The 15,711-nt window shown below is 43.1% G+C and overlaps 1 protein-coding gene across 1 annotated transcript in view; it reads left to right on the top strand.

Annotated features, from left to right (window-relative positions):
* Positions 1-3,885: 3,885 nt before the first annotated feature.
* Sel1l (SEL1L adaptor subunit of SYVN1 ubiquitin ligase) overlaps positions 3,886-15,711 on the top strand; it is a 44,033-nt gene continuing 32,207 nt past the window's right edge. Inside the window, exons 1-3 of the mRNA XM_048449366.3 lie at positions 3,886-4,053; positions 9,443-9,480; positions 10,481-10,712. Of these exons, the coding sequence (XP_048305323.3) occupies positions 3,984-4,053; positions 9,443-9,480; positions 10,481-10,712 (340 nt within the window). The 5' untranslated portion in view covers positions 3,886-3,983. The remainder of the gene's footprint in view (positions 4,054-9,442; positions 9,481-10,480; positions 10,713-15,711) is intronic.

Raw genomic sequence — 15,711 nt, forward strand, 5'->3', positions numbered from 1 at the left:
AAACCCAGCCAGGACTCTCACTGCACGAAACACTCAGTAAAAACAAGAAATGAGAAAAGGCTGGGCTCTCGCTCAACAGTGAGCCCTCCCCAGTCTTGTCGTCAGATAACCACTGTTTCCTGTGTGCACAGCAGTTTTCCCTCAGAAAGAAACTTTGAACACAGATTCCGATTTTGTAAGTAAAGAGAATCCCAAATAGTTTTGATTCTACTAAAATAGGGACTGGTAAAGAATTTCAAGCCCTCACTGTATGTGGCTTAGGTTAGAGCGAAGGGAGACTGGCATTGGCCGGCAGAGCTACTAGATACAGGTGCATCTCCAGGGAAGAGAAGATGAGGGCCAATAAGGGAGTGTCTACTGAGAAAGGTGAGTTCTGCCATACTGTGAGTAATACATAATATAAAGTAATATCAAGTATTAATACAGTATAATATAAAATAACGAAATGCCATAAGGGAACCTGCTGCTTGATAAGTTAATTAAAAATAAAAGTAAATTAAAAAAAATAATTACATGGTCCAAAAGGATAAGACTTGATAATAGGTAAGAGGAAAGGCAGGAAAATAAACCATATTCTACTCTTTGATTTCAAAGCAGTGGATGTCTTAGTTAGGGTTTCTATTGCTGGAATGAAACACGGTGACCAAAAAGAAAATGGGGAGGAAAGGGTTTATCTGGCTTACCCTTCCGTATCAATGTTCATCAATGAAGGAAGTCAAGACGGGAACCTAGAGGCAGGAGCTATTACAGAGGACATAAAAGGGTGCAGCTTACTGGTTTGTTCAGCCTGCTTTCTTATAAAACCCAGAATCACCAGTCTAGGGGTGACACCACCCACAATGGGCTGGACCCTTCCTCATCACTCATCAATTAAGAAAATGCCTTACAGGCTCGCCCTCAGCCTGGTCTTATGGAGGCACTTTCTTGAGGTTCCATTCTTTCAAATGACTTTAGCTTGTGTCAAGTTGGCATAAAGCTATCCCACACAGTGGAAGTCTGAGGAAATGTTGTTGATGACAGAAATGAAGATAAGAGCCAAGGAGGCAATAAAAATAATAACTTGGGGCAGGTAGTGGTGGCACATGCCTTTAATCCCAGCACTTGGGAAGCAGAGGCAGGTGGATCTCAGTGGGTTTGAGGCCAGCCTGGTCTACAAAAGTGAGTTCCAGGCCAGCCATGATTATTACCCAGAGAAACCCTGTCTAGAAAAAGGAAAAAAGAATTTGTTGAAGCTGAACAAGCCAGCCAATGCTCATAATCACAGCAAGGCAAGAGGACTGACCTAAGTTCAAGGCCAACCTAGGCTACATAGTGAATTCCAGGCCAGCCTGGGCTAGGGTATGAAACCCTATTGGCAAGGGGTATAAACAACCTGGGGAGATGACTCAGCCTGTGTCTTCATTTGCTTTCTATTACTGTGATAAAAGCCCATAACCAAAAGCAACTTGGGAAGGGAAGGGTTTATTTGGCTTACTAGTTACAGTCTATATGAAGAAGGCCAAGGCAGGAACCTGGAGATAGGAACTGCAGCAGAGACCTTGGAGGAATGCTGCTTACTAGCTTGCTCTCCATGGCTTGTTTAGCCCGCTTTTTCATACAAACCAGGGCCTCCTGCTCAGGGAAGGCACTACCCACAGTGGCCTGAACCCTCTCACATCAGTCATTAATGAAGAAAATGCCCCACAGACTTTCCTAGGGTCCAATCTAATGGGCATTTTCTCAACTGAAGTTCTCACTTGCCACATTATCTTTACTTGTGTTGAGTTGACAAAAAAAGGAAGGAAGGAAGGAAGTAGGGAGGGAGGGAGGGAGGGAAGGAAGGAAGGAAGGAAGGAAGGAAGGAAGGAAGGAAGGAAGGAAAGAAGGAAGAAATCTAGCCAGGACAGTTGGTAAAGGGCTTGCTGTAAAAGCATGGGTGATCATTAGTAAAGAAACTGCCAACAGGACCACTCCATGATAGCTTTTTATTGTATATATGAGAGGGAAAGCAGTCAGAGGCTTCTGGAAGAGTCCAGGGAAGAGAAAAAGGAAAGCTGACATGGCCAAACTAGGGAAGGGAGAGAAAGCACAGCGGAGATAACAAGAGTGAGAGAAGAGAAGAGTCATGGCAGGAATCCAGGAATCGTAGAGAGTAGCAACAGGTTATAGGGAGGGTGAGTAGATGGGCGGGGCCAGGAGACTGGCATGGGGGCTCTGAAAAGCATAACAAGCCCTTGTGAACAGTGACTAAGGGAGCCTGGAGGCTGATGTGGGCTTTGATATGCATCCACAGGTTCATGTCACTGAAGAGTCATGGGTCTCTTCTGCCAGAGATAAGCAAAATGACTCTTTTTGGCAGATGGAAACCATTTTCATAAGTTCCTGAAGAATTTTTTTAACTATTTATTTTTATTTTGTGTACATTGGGGTTTTGCCTTCATGCATGTCCAGAAGAATGCTGGTTTTTATCAAACTGCCAGAAGTCCTCTTATAGTTCAGCTTGAGCTCATTTCCGAATGTATGGACACCCTGAGCCTACTAGTGAGAACCTTAGCTCCATACAGAACCCATGCTTTTAAAAAGCAGGCTCAGCAGCAAAAACCTGTAACGGCATTACTATGGAGGAGAAAACAGAAAGTCCTTGGGACCAAACTAGCTGAACCTACAAGAGACCCTTTCTCAAAACCCAAAGTGGAGGTCAATTGAGAAAGATACCTGACATCAACCTCTGTCCTCCAAATACATGTGTATACACACACACACACACACACACACACACACACACACACACACACAAAGGAGAATTCGTAAGATTTCTTTTCCTCATCCTCTCTGATGAGCGAATGAGCAACAGTTAATTGTTACCATCTTCCTAAAAATAAAGACGCTCGTCAAGGCACTGAAACTTTCTCCAAACCCCAGGTGAGTTCCTGGCCACTTGGGCCAGTACTGAGAAATAAGTCTTAGCAGAACAACCCACTTGGATTAAGATTACAAAAGCACCAAGTAGCTGCCCTGCTGCTCAAAGGGATCATGCACGGTCTCCGTACTTCCTATCTAACCATCTCCATGTCTGAGAGCCTTGGCTCTCACCTCTGTCCCCACACAATCATCTAATCCCATCTCTGGTCAAGGAAGAAGAGAACATTGCTGTATTTCCCGAGAGAACAATGAGGACAAGTGTTGGAAGAGGTTTCGGAGCGCTGTTGGCACTTCTACCGGGTGACTAGCAAAAATAACACAGGAGTTGAACCCATTTTCACTGGGGGAAATTTCTTTCCTTTTGTTTTATTAGGGAAAAGCTGAATGGCACTTTTTTGTACTACAGAATAAATATTTTAACGTAGCTGTTGCATATTTCTCAATACTCACGTCACGTCCAATTCAAATTCTCAAAATAATTACGAAGAAATCCTTAGCTGCCTTTATAAGTTCTTAACTACGTGATATCTGTTCCTTGATATTTGCTCTGGTTCAAACGCAAAGAGTGCCGTGAAGCCAAGCCTTGAGTATCTAAACACAATTCCTCCTGCTTACTTTCTCAGTCACCTGCAGGCTGTACGCTTGCATTATTCTGAACTACATCTCCCAAGAGCATCAGCCGAGAGACTCCAATGAAGTGCATTGTGGGAGTTGTAGTCCTAGGTGAGGACATTTTCATCCGAGCCCTTGCCTAACGCGCTGATTCAGGCGCCACCAATTAGCTGGGGCCATGTCGGTGAGGCCGTGGTCCAACCGGGAAAGCTGATGTGAGAATAGTGCACAATGATTGGCTAAGGGATGACATAGGGGGCGTGCTCGTGAACAGGGCGGGGCGAGCACGGTCATTGGACAAGGAGGCCGGAGCGGCGGCTGGAGATTGGCTGCGCGTCGGGCCAGGGTGGCCTGGGAAGGGGCGAAGAAGGAACCTGAGCAGGAAGAGCGGCTGCGAGGCGGCGGTGAGGCGGTGGCAGCGGCTTAGTTGGTCGCGGCGACCGCGACGGCTCTCGACCTCGGAGAACAGAATGCAGGTCCGCTTCGGGCTGACGCTGCTGCTCTGCACGGTGCTCCTGAGCTCGGCGGCCGCGTCCACGGGTCAGTATCGGGCCTCGGGCAGCAGGCCCCGAACCACCGCCCCCAACCGCGGTGGAGGCAGGGCCGAGGGGCTCGGTGGTCTCTGGTCACACCTCACTCTGTCTGTCACTCGCTCTTGCTTTGGGCTTCGGTTATCCTGGGCCAAAGAGGGTGCTTAGGAAGCTAGACATAAAGAAAGGCTGATCACCCTGCCCACACGTCTCCCACGCAGCAAACTTTAGGTGACTTCTGACGAATGAGGAATTAACTGATGGGGAGGGATTCCAGACAGCTGGCTTAGACCCACCGGGATTCCTCGGTTCTCACGGAGGTGATGTGTGCCCAGGCTCAGGGACGCTCTGGGGGTTGCAGTTGACACACCTGGAGCTGTCACTTTGTGCAAAGCAGGGTTCATTGGGACTAGGATGTTGACAGTGGCGTGGAGGGATTGCTCAACACCTGGTCTGTTAGTTTGGTCTTTTACAAGAAAAACCTCTGATATAATTGTAGTCATTCTCGTCCCCCTCCTTAAATAAACTTTCCTGGGAAAATGTGACCTCTGCCATGGTGTTTCTAAATTTGTAGATAGTGATTTTTTGATTTTTGAGAGAGACTTGGTTCTTTCAAAATGAATAGAAAATAGTTTAGCCCTTTTCTGTAGGTACAAAAATCCGTGTGATTAATTGATTTTTTCACCCGACTGACTTTATATTACCTCTTTGCAAAGGATTCTTATTGAATGTTTTGATCTGCCTATATCAGAACAGTTACTATCTTAGATATGTTTATTTTAAACATACTAAGAATATTTTAGGTGTTGATAAACATTGACTACAGAAAGACTTTGAGATTTTAATCAGTTTCATTTAACAGGACAGCTGTTGGATGGCTTTACATTTTTTTTTCTGGAACACTGAAAATATAAATGTCAACTTTTTTTTTAACAGCAGACATTTTCCCAGATGGTTATTTGAATCCCTAAATTCTCTGTCTTGGTTGTAAATGAAAGCCATAACACCACCCTACTTCTAAAATTAGAGAGTTGAACCAGAATCCCTTGGGTGGTGAGTTCTAGATCCCACTTCGAAAGTGGCAAGCATATGGTAATCACTTTACTGCCAGCATCACGCTGGAGGTCAAGTCTGCTCCATTTGAGGTGACATTTCTGTTGATTAATCAGATCCTTAAAGACTGTACAGTACTTAACTCCGGCAGAAATTTTAGCAGTTGCTGTTCAACAGAAGTATGAAGCGGAGCTGTTGCATGTTTTGGGTAAAGACCCTGATGGACCGTGGACCTCCTGCAACTGAATTCCTCCTCAGGTTTTCTTAATAATACAGTTTTAGCTCTACAATATACCACATACCTGTATATGAACGAACTCTGTGATTCTTCACCCTGAAGTTTGAAGATTCCGGTAATTCAACAACATAGCATATATCCCTCAGAAATTCACTTTGCAGAGTTTAAAGAACACTCAAACATAACAGCTTTTCCTACATCTTCCGTCAACTGTGCTGTGTGTACTTTGAGCTCTTGGCATTGGCGGCGACAACCAGTTGAGAGCTAGGCTGAAGTACTTAGCACTCAAGTGTTAAATCTTCGGCTTGGGTTGATAGAAGTGGAGTTCAGAGTTTAGAAAATGTCTGCTCTGATTTTCGTCACAGTGACAACAGCCATGCATTTCTGTGGTACAGTCTAAAAGTGCATGAGGAACACTGGAAAAAGGCCAGTGGACCCTGCTGATCCACAAGTTCCACACTGTCAGGTTTAGCCTGCTTTCTAGGTTAGATTGTTGTATAGTGTACATGTGGACTCTATCCCAATCCTTATTTCCTAAACAATATAATAACTAATTGTTTAACATTTACCTTGTAAGAAGGGATGAAAGTTACCTGCAAATTCTGTTTTATGTGAGGGATTTCTAGGATTAGGACATCCTGTCGTGGACTGAGGTATCTGTGTATATCAAAAGATAGCTCTACTCTGCTCATATGAAGTTCAAACATATTTAATATGAAGCTTTATAAATTAAAGACTTGGGTTTTTCAGTTCTCCATACTATGCATTTGGTTGTTTATTTACATAGGATTTTTGCCTCACTTTTGAGATTGTAATGTAAAGCCTAGCTCTTCATAAAAATCAGATTTTTATGGTCATGTTTTGTTTAATATTAATGTTACCCAGGGCAGGTTGAACTTACAACCACACTACATAGGCTCTGATTAACCAATAAAGCTGGCCCTGATTCCATCACTGTTAGTAAACACCATCTAACATGTTGGCTTAGAGACATGTAAAAGCATGGTTCTCGTATTAGAAATGCTTTCTTTTTCTTGTAAATGAATAAATTGAGAGATTTTTAAAAAGATATTTCTCCTTAATTTTCTCAAGATAATAGTGATTCATTTTTCTCACTTAGAAATACAGCCTTGGTGGAGCTGGGAGTGTACCTTATTGGTAGTGTCAGTGGGGTGGCCTGGGTTCAATCCCAGACAGGGTGAGGAGAGACTGAGAGATTAGGAGAAGGACTGCCTTCTGCCTTCCCATTAGTAACACTGCCAGGTATTTGAGGTAAGTTGTACTAATACAGAAGTTCAGAGAGCGGCTTCAAGATGGCTGGGGGTGTTTAATTTCAATGTTCTAGTTGCTCCCCCCACCATCAGTGTGAATCAACAGGCACATTGTGGTGTTCTCTTTTGGCAGACTAAGAAAATAGAGGCTGAGCAGACTTTTCATATTGAGCTATCTGTGTCCACACAAATATTCGGGAAGCCCGGTCCCAGCTTTCCAAGCCTCAAGTTTGGGGAGACTTAGGATCAGGCATTTGCTAGGATCTGTACCTGTGTCGAGCAAAGCGGAAGCAGGATGGCGGTTCCCTTTTCACCGAACTCACTGCTCTTTATGTTTGGAGGTGAACTAATCTGTTTAATATACATGACACATAGGAAGATGAAAATGTAGTGATCCCCTTTCCTGCAGAAGAACCCTGGTTGTGTGCAGTTCCGTAAACTAGTATAACAAAAATGAACGTGGATTGTTTTTCAGGGGAAGTTGTACAGTTAGTTAGAGCAGTTTGGCAGTTCCATTTTAGATGTGATACAGGTAAATGAGACATTTAGAACTCCATCATTGAATCCTTTTGCATTTTTTTCTCTTCTTGCTTTGCATCTGTTGCTGATAAAATGCAATGCCTGATTCAAGCATTGCTGTGCTCTTCCTACTGCTGCACAATGTCAGTGTCTTGGATTTTACTTGAGTACCTAAGAGTCACTTATATTACCAGCAACCTTTTCAAATATTGTACGTATAAATATCAGCTGGTAAGAGAAAACAGCTTTAGCTTATCCTTAAAGCTACTGTTTGGAGTATGTTTTCCTGTTTAGTAGCTGAGAAAGAACTGTTTTGTTGACCAAGTCATCTTAGTGAAAGAAAGAATGATGCAATCCACATGAAACCACCCTGATGTCACAGATCCTTTCTCCTGGAGCTGAACAGCACACTTTGCTCCTCCAGCACCTCACTGTTATCTCTGTTTCAGATGTGTGTCATTTGTGTTCATTTCTAGGTATATGACTGATTTGCACTTGCAGCCGGTCCAAAGGCCTAGTGGATAGGGACATATCATGGACAGATTTGCACAGGCGGTGCCTGCTCTTCAGGCTGTGTACTAAATAGTTGGCATTTGTGATTAGCAAATGACATTAATACATACAACACTGACAACATAATAAATATGGGTTTCCTTCCCTTAGCAAGAGATAATACTAAGGATAGTATTTGAGCCATTTAGATCTTCAAAAAGCTAGAAGGGAGAATGATTGTTAATTCATGGACAACTACCAAAACGCCATGGGCACTATGGGTCTAAGACATGCCATCCCTGCCACCATTACCTCAGACTTGCAGATAACACATTTTGAAGGTCCTCTTAAAGCAGGTGAATCTATATAGTGACTCTACTCTACTTTTTTCTTTTGAATTGGGAATATACATGTGGCATAACTTCACTGGAAGACTTATTTTTCTCAGATATGCAAAACAAATACTGCAAACTAAGTTGGCTAAAGTTGAAACTCTTATGGTATAGCCATCAGAAACAAAGTATTGCCACATTCTCCAGTAGAAAGTGGTTTTATAAAATCCCACTGTGGATTTCTCATAGTTTATGGACACAGGAATAGTAATGCCCCGTTCAGGGTAAAATCAGGCCATTTTTTAAAAAGAAGGAAACAGAAGATCATGTCGCTGTTTGTCTTTACATTGGCAGTGATTATGAAGGTCAAGCACTTGCACCTGGCATTGAGTTATTGCCTGTTTCTCTAGAGAGCACTATAAACAGGCACTAAGACTAATGAAAACAGCCAAAAACCATGGAAAGGATAGTAGGAAATATGATTTCTGAGAAAGCTAAACCACCTCTGTGCATTCAAAAGCAAGCTGTAAATAATGGCTGGAGTCATTGATTGTTTTTTCATAACCATAAGCTATTGCTTTTCTTTTTATGTGTATGAGTGTTTTGCTTGCATATGTATCTGTGCAACATGTCTGTGCAGTGCCCATGGAGACCAGAAAAGAGTGTCAGATTCACCAGGAACTGCAGTCACAGTCGGCTGTGAGCCAGTATGTGACTCTGGGAACCAAACCTGAGTCCTTTACAAGAGCAGCCAGTGCTCTTAACCACTGAGCCATCTCCACACATATGCACTCAAGTTCTCTCTCTCTCTCCTTCCCTCCCTCCCTCCTTCCCTCCCTCTCTCACACACACTAAGAAGCTGTTGTTATCTTGGGGCTGAAAAAATTAGTGAAACAACAAAATCCTACTCTGAATTAAAATAACCTACAGTAACTCCAGATCGTCAGCAGAGAAACAAAATAGCTAAAAACCTGGAATATGAAACTAGAGCTTCATTTTTATAAATTGAGACGGAATCTGAGCAAGAGGCTGGTTTGGGGGAGTAGGAAGGGAGCCTTCTGGTTTTCCTATGTGGAAGATGAAGAGGGACTTTTCCCCTTAATCTTTTGTGAAATCTTTGAGTACAGTCAGTTTTTAAATAATCTAGGTTAACCAGACGGGAGGGGTGCAGGCCTTTAATCCCAGCACTTAGAAAGCAGAGGTAAGCGGATCTCTGTAGGTTTGAGGCCAGCCTGGTCTACAGAGTGAGTTCCAGGACAGCTATGGCTACAGATAAACCCTGTCTCAAAGAGGCTAAATAAATAAATAAGTAAAGTGGGTTCATTTATCCGGTGATTAGTTATCTGTTGTGTATTTGTTTCCCCTCCAAGCTTTTTGCATAGAATTCCTGAAATTCTTGGACTCTTAGATAGGGGCACATGGGATCTTCTGTGTACTTTCTAAAATTTATAGTTCCCAGCAAAAAAGATAATTTGTCTTAAAATTTCTTTGCAGATGACGAAAATAACCAGGATGAATCCATAGATTCCAAGGTAGGTACTAAGGTTTGCACTGAACAAACTAAAGGAGTTATACAACTTAGAAAGGACCTACTAATTCTGAGTAACAAAATTCAATTAAAGAAGATGATACCAGTATTCTAACTCTTTTGGTTTAAAAAAAAAAACTGTATAAGAATAATGAGAATTTCCCTAAGGGGTGCTGGCTGTTAGGATCACTTTCAACTTAAATTTGAATATTCTGTGTGGATGGTGGACACTCACACAAAGACAGCATTTTTAGTGCCCAAAGAAAGATGGATTTTATACCTTTTTTTCTCCTAAAGTCTCATGTAGTTCACGCTGACCTCAAACTCACTATGTAACTGAAGGTGACCTACAATTTCCCATCCTCCTGTTTTTGCACTCCCAAGTCTTGGCATTGCAGATGTGTATTTTTTCTGGTTGGTTGGTTAGTTGGTTAGATAAGGTCTTACTCTATAGTCACGGCTGACCTGGAACTGACTATGTAGACCAGGCTGACTTTGAACTCACAGAGGTCCATGTCTCTGCCTCCTGAGTGCTGGGATTGAGAGTATGCATCACCATATCACCATGCCATCTGTTCCACCTAAGCAGATTAGGAAATGCATGTCCTCACGGGTTGCATAAGTATAGCCGGTTCTCACATACCCGGGGAGGACTGCTGGTTTTGAACACAGATCTCTAGATTAGACAGAATAGAGATCCAAACAGGAAGTCATAATACAGAGTTGCCAAGGGCAAGGATAAAGGAGGAGTACATGTAAGGAAGGGCATAGCCCTGTCTTCCGGGATTGAAAAAGACTGATGATGGGAAAGTAACATCTGAATTGGAATTCAAAGCTAGTCGCAGCCCCAGCTCGGATAAGCGCATCAGAGCCTATAGGTGGATGGAGCTTGGCATGCCTCAGAACTGAAGGAGACGCCTGTTGGCTCCTGTCAGCAGTGGTCAGATTGGCTTGGGGAAGTCATGCTACAGATGATGAGTAACAAAAACATTTTCTCTTCTCAGAGTTCTTTGCCAGCAGATGAGTCAGTGAAGGACCACACCACCACAGGGAGAGTGGTTGCTGGGCAGATATTTGTTGATTCTGAGGAACCAGAGGTGGAGTCCCCTCTTCAGGATGAGGAAGAGGGCCCCAAGACAGAGGAGGAAGTCACTGCCACCGAAGAAATCAGCTTTGTAGACTCTCCAAGTCTAAGCAGCAAGATCTATGAGGAAGCAAAGAGAGCCCGGAAGCCAGGTAACCTTGGCACTTTGATTTCACCTGATGTCGGAAAGAGACACCTGGAACTTTAAAGCTAGGGAACCTAGACAAATGCTAGCGAGAGCTGATCTTGCTGATTATTAACCACGTAGAAAGAGCAGAGTGTGGTTTACAGGGTTTTCAAAGTTTTAGCCAATCAGATATTCACTGTGCGGGTTTGATATTACATGACCTAAATTCATTGATAAAATTGCAAGTATTTTCTATTAATATATTAGCATTTTTGTATACTAGCATGTAAATTTCTTTGGAAAAAAATTGAAATTAAATGCCAAGGTGGGGAAAAAAAAAAGAAGCAGAGTTTCCAGGGTGGTTACAAAATTTTCTTAAGAGTTTTTACTGCCATTTTCACCATCCTGTAACTTTTCAGTCATCCTAGGTAATCTGATTAGGTCTTACCTTCTCCCATTGAAACTGAACCCTAATCTTCTTCTAACCTGACCCAGCTTCACAGCTTTATGTTCAAAACTGACCTTAAAACAGTGTGTGGGGTAAGTGTCCGTCCTTTTAAAATTTGGTAACATATCCACTCTGCCATTTACTTTCTTACTTCACGGTTAACCACAGCAGCACTTGCTTCAATTCCAGCCACAGTCAGGAATTGATCCCAGGTGAAACTCTGTCGTACTCATTAATAGAAAAATCATTTCTCAAAAATTAAAAGCGCCTTATTCCATCAACTAAAAATGATGTTGACATTATCCTAGAATATTCTGACAAACTTTCACCAGGTATATATATGCAATTTGAAGTTCTTTGTTTTCGAGCATTAGTAAGAATACAGAGAAAAGAAACCAATGCAGGTAATTTTCATATGCTCCCCAGTTGGTCATTATTTCCCCACACAGCAAGCAAGCAATTTTGCAGTGGGTGTCGCGCTTGATGCCACCTGGTGTCCTCTCTTTTATCTCAGTTCTGTCATCCTACCTGGAGATAGCATCGGATCCCCCAGATCGAGGACTCAGCCCCACAGCACGGACCCTGCCCCGCTCACGTGCCAGTTGCCTGTGCTTCTGACAGTCTGCAAGCCAGAGTTCCCACGATATCATCCATAGGTTCACTTCATGTGTTAGAGCAGCTCAGAAAACTCAGAAATAGAACGTGTTTACCCATCTGTTATGAAGTGTGTTACAAACTGTGTTAAAGACGGCACTGAAGAGTCGGATAGGAAGTGGGGAAGAGGTAGAGGGGAAGCAGAGTTTCCTTGCCCCTCTGGATCCACCACTCTCTGGGAATCTCCATCCTCGCAGCTGTTGAGACCCACTTGGAACTCAGTCCTTTGGATTCCTATGGAATCTTCATTATTGTCTGCTCCTCTGATGTAGTGGAAGAAGCTTCAACCCTTTGATTCATGGTTAGCTCCCTAGTTTGGTAACTCAGGAGCCCTGGCTCCCACTGACTTTGGTATATAGAAGAGAATTCTCTGTCCCTAAGGGAATCTAAGATTCTAGGAACTTCATGTGAAGAAACTTAGAGGAAGAACAAGTAAGCTTTTTAGATACAACCACCTCATGACAAACCTTTAGTTATTCCCAGTTCACGCTATACAGCCATTCTTATGGCTAAGAGTATCTTACTCTTGTCCATTGAGAATACCTTTAGTTTATGCCTTTGTCCTTTTGACTGGATTCTGGTGATCTTTCATAACTCTTTTCAGGCAGAATAGTATGTCTCAAACTCAGGGTATTTCCTAACCTAAAGGAAAACCTCAGTCATTTTCTCCAGAAAACCTAGATTCATTTCCATAAGTTAGACCCTGCCTAGACACCAAGAATTCACACTGCTTGAATGTGTGAGCCTTTTCAATAGATAAGTTTAGGAAACTTAGTGCAAATTAAGTATTACAGGTGAGATAATGAAAAGGGTTTGATTGACAAATTGAACTTCCAAGAATCAGGGTTCTTAGTTAGCCAGTAACTAACTCCCTAGAGATAATGGGCCAGGCAGTATTTAAATGAAAAAAAAAAAAGAATCAGGGTTCTTATCCAGTGCCAGACGTGGTGCATATTTTCAAAGAATCAGCTGCCACAAGACACAGAAAACGAAGACAAGTCCATGACCATCAGGGCTCCTCGCAGCTCCTTCTGTGCCCCATCCAGAACGGGCTCTAGCCAGTTCTTACCGCACTAGACTCTAAGGGACACTGAATTATCAATTTCACAGAAGAGAGCTGTGTTGATTAGCTATCTCCAGCTCATTCTCCAATAATCATAAAATTTGAGATATCCTCTAGAATAGCAGTTCTCAGCCTATGGGGGAGGAGTTAAATGACCCCTTCACAGGGGTCACATATCAGATATCCTGCATGTCAGATATTATTAGCATTACGATAGCAAAATATTGAAGTAGCAGTGAAAATCATTTTATGGTTGGGTATCACCACAACCTGAGGAACTGTACATTGTGCCTGCATACATGTGAGGCTTGTGTAAGTGAGCAGTCTGGACAGACCAAGTCCATCCTGCTAAAATGTGCCAGAAGTCAGTACTGTGATATTTTCTGGACCTTTAACATACTTGATGGCCAGTCTGTCACTATCGTGTTTATAAAGGATTCTGACCACGTCTCTCTTTTAGGCCAGTGAAAAGACATAACAGATAGGGATTTCTGATTCTTTTTGGTTCCAGGATGTATACTAGGGATTTGCAATAGTATTATTACTATCTCTTATGCAATTTTCTGTGGGTGGCTTTAACAGCAACTTTATAAACATATTTACCTATTCAACTTGTTTCAGTAATGATTTCGATTGATTTTTAATTTATTCATAATACACAAAATCATATTCACTTATGCATATTTAATATGTAATATATATTGCATAAGTTTGCATGGCTTTGTGTGTTCCATTCAACTCTATTAGAATTAGATTCTGTTACCGTCCCTCTAAATTGTTCCTTTTGTCAGCTTCTGGTTCATGTTCCTGCTGTGTTAATCATCCTAACTTTCAGACTTGACCCTGCTTCCTTATGCACAGCACTGCCTCCCATGCCTTCTGCAGTGAAGCACACACGTGTTGGCATGATTCAAGAATCTGGCATGGCAGCACCTCTTCTGTGCTCTCACCTGCAGCTCTCGCTAGAACACCCTTTTCTGAACGTTCCCCAAGTTTGCTCGGGGTGCAGTCTGTGTCCTGGGCCTTTCCACAGGTTACCCTCACAGCTTAAAATGTCCTCTCCGCCCCCTTGAACAAACCCAACACCAAATTTCTGTTCCCCTTCAACTTCTCTTTGTGCAGCAGCTTCTGCACTGCCCAAGGGTAAGAGCCTCCCTTGTGGCCCAGGCTTCACTCTTCCCTCTTCTGCCAGCAGGCAGAGTCAACTTTCTGCTCGTGCTCTTGGGTTCCTGTCATCTTAGAATCTAAATTTCTCACCTTTACTGATTAGGTCTTGCCTCCCTCCAGCTTCCTCTTCTGCTGTTCCCGTCTCCCACATGACCCCAGCCACACTTGCCTTCGTACCTCTCCTTGAATGTTTCCTACTGTGTTAGCAAGACCACAGTCCTCGGGTTAGTAATTCACTAGGAAGAATCTAAGGACTTAAGCATGTAGATGTATTCATTGGTATACTCTAATAAACTAATTTTATACACACACACACTGTGGCATGCATATGCCTCTTCCCCAATTAATTAATTTTAATTTTAAAATGCAAATCAAAGTCAGCAAAGGAAGAAGTGCATGAAGTGGAGTAATCTCAGGGAGCTTCTAAGGGTCCTCTCTCAGGGATGTCACACCAAGTGCACCTAACCCTCCAGCAGTCAGTTGTAGTAACATAGCAAGCATTAGCGGCCCTCGGAGTAGCTTAGGCTGGGGCTGACACAGTACCTGAAGTTTTTTATTCGGAGCTGGGCAAGGTGGCAATCGCATACCTGGCACATACCAAAATTGCGGGCATGCAGTGGATAAGCGTGTTCATTATGAATCCTACTCTTTGTATAGTTTGAGTGAGCCACTCTGAACAGGCGGGATGGTGGGATCTCATCAGAAATCAGTAATTTCATACATGCCAGCTAAAGGCAGCCTTTGTCAGCAGACCCTTTCAAGGACAGAATTTAGGCTGATATGCTAATTCTTCTCAGCTCAGTCTTCACCTCTGTGGTCACTGGCCAACAGCATCTGTAGATCTGAGGTGTTATTAGTAAGACCCAGGAATGGTGAGGCCAGACTACTGCTTTGCCCCCAGGAGTCCTGTTCTTAGTGAATTACAGCAAATCCTATTAGTTGTAATAGATCTGTTGGAAAACCAGGTAGCTTCCTCCTTAAGTTTCTGTATTAACGTTTTTGCTTTTTAACCTGGCCCAAAGCATCAGTTCAGACACAGTTTTACTATGTCTAGTAGGTTGAAGTAGACCCAGCAACCTTTCAGGGTTGAGGCAGTGTTGTGGGACGTCCCGTCCTGTATGGTCCACATGACAGCCATGGAAGCAGAACTGAAGGTGGACTGTTAAGCGTGATGCGCATTAAGTGGCACAGTGTGACCTTCCACCATGGTGGCTTGCCTTCGCCTTCCTAGTCTGGCCCTTGGTTTCAGAGGACTTGCTAGGAGGTTTGTCTGTACTGTCCATAACCCATTCCATCTGCCCATGAGTCAGAGAAGGATCTGGAGGATTTCTGTGTGGGTAGTGAAAGCTTGGGTCGCCTACCGCCTTCTCATAGCTAGCCTGTCTTTAGGACGGAGTAGCAGCTTCTAGAAACAGTTTCCGGAGATCATGAATGCCCTCTGCTCTCTCTGCCTCCTACATGCAGGAGTTTCAGGTTATTTGGCTCAGTTGTTAGAAAATCAGTAATTTCATTCAGAAACCCTAAGTATACCTTTTTTTCAGCCATTCCCTAGTTTCATCTGTAGCATGTGGCTAGAGGGTTCTAGGGAAGAGGTACAGAACAGCACCACAGAAAAACATTTGTATAACTTCGCCAGGAAGACAGTGCCCAGAAACTGAACACAACAAAATCCTCAATTTTCAAACACTCTGG

The sequence above is a fragment of the Myodes glareolus genome, chromosome 11 (assembly GCF_982192425.1).
Source record: "Myodes glareolus chromosome 11, mMyoGla1.1, whole genome shotgun sequence".
Lineage (NCBI taxonomy): Eukaryota > Metazoa > Chordata > Mammalia > Rodentia > Cricetidae > Myodes > Myodes glareolus.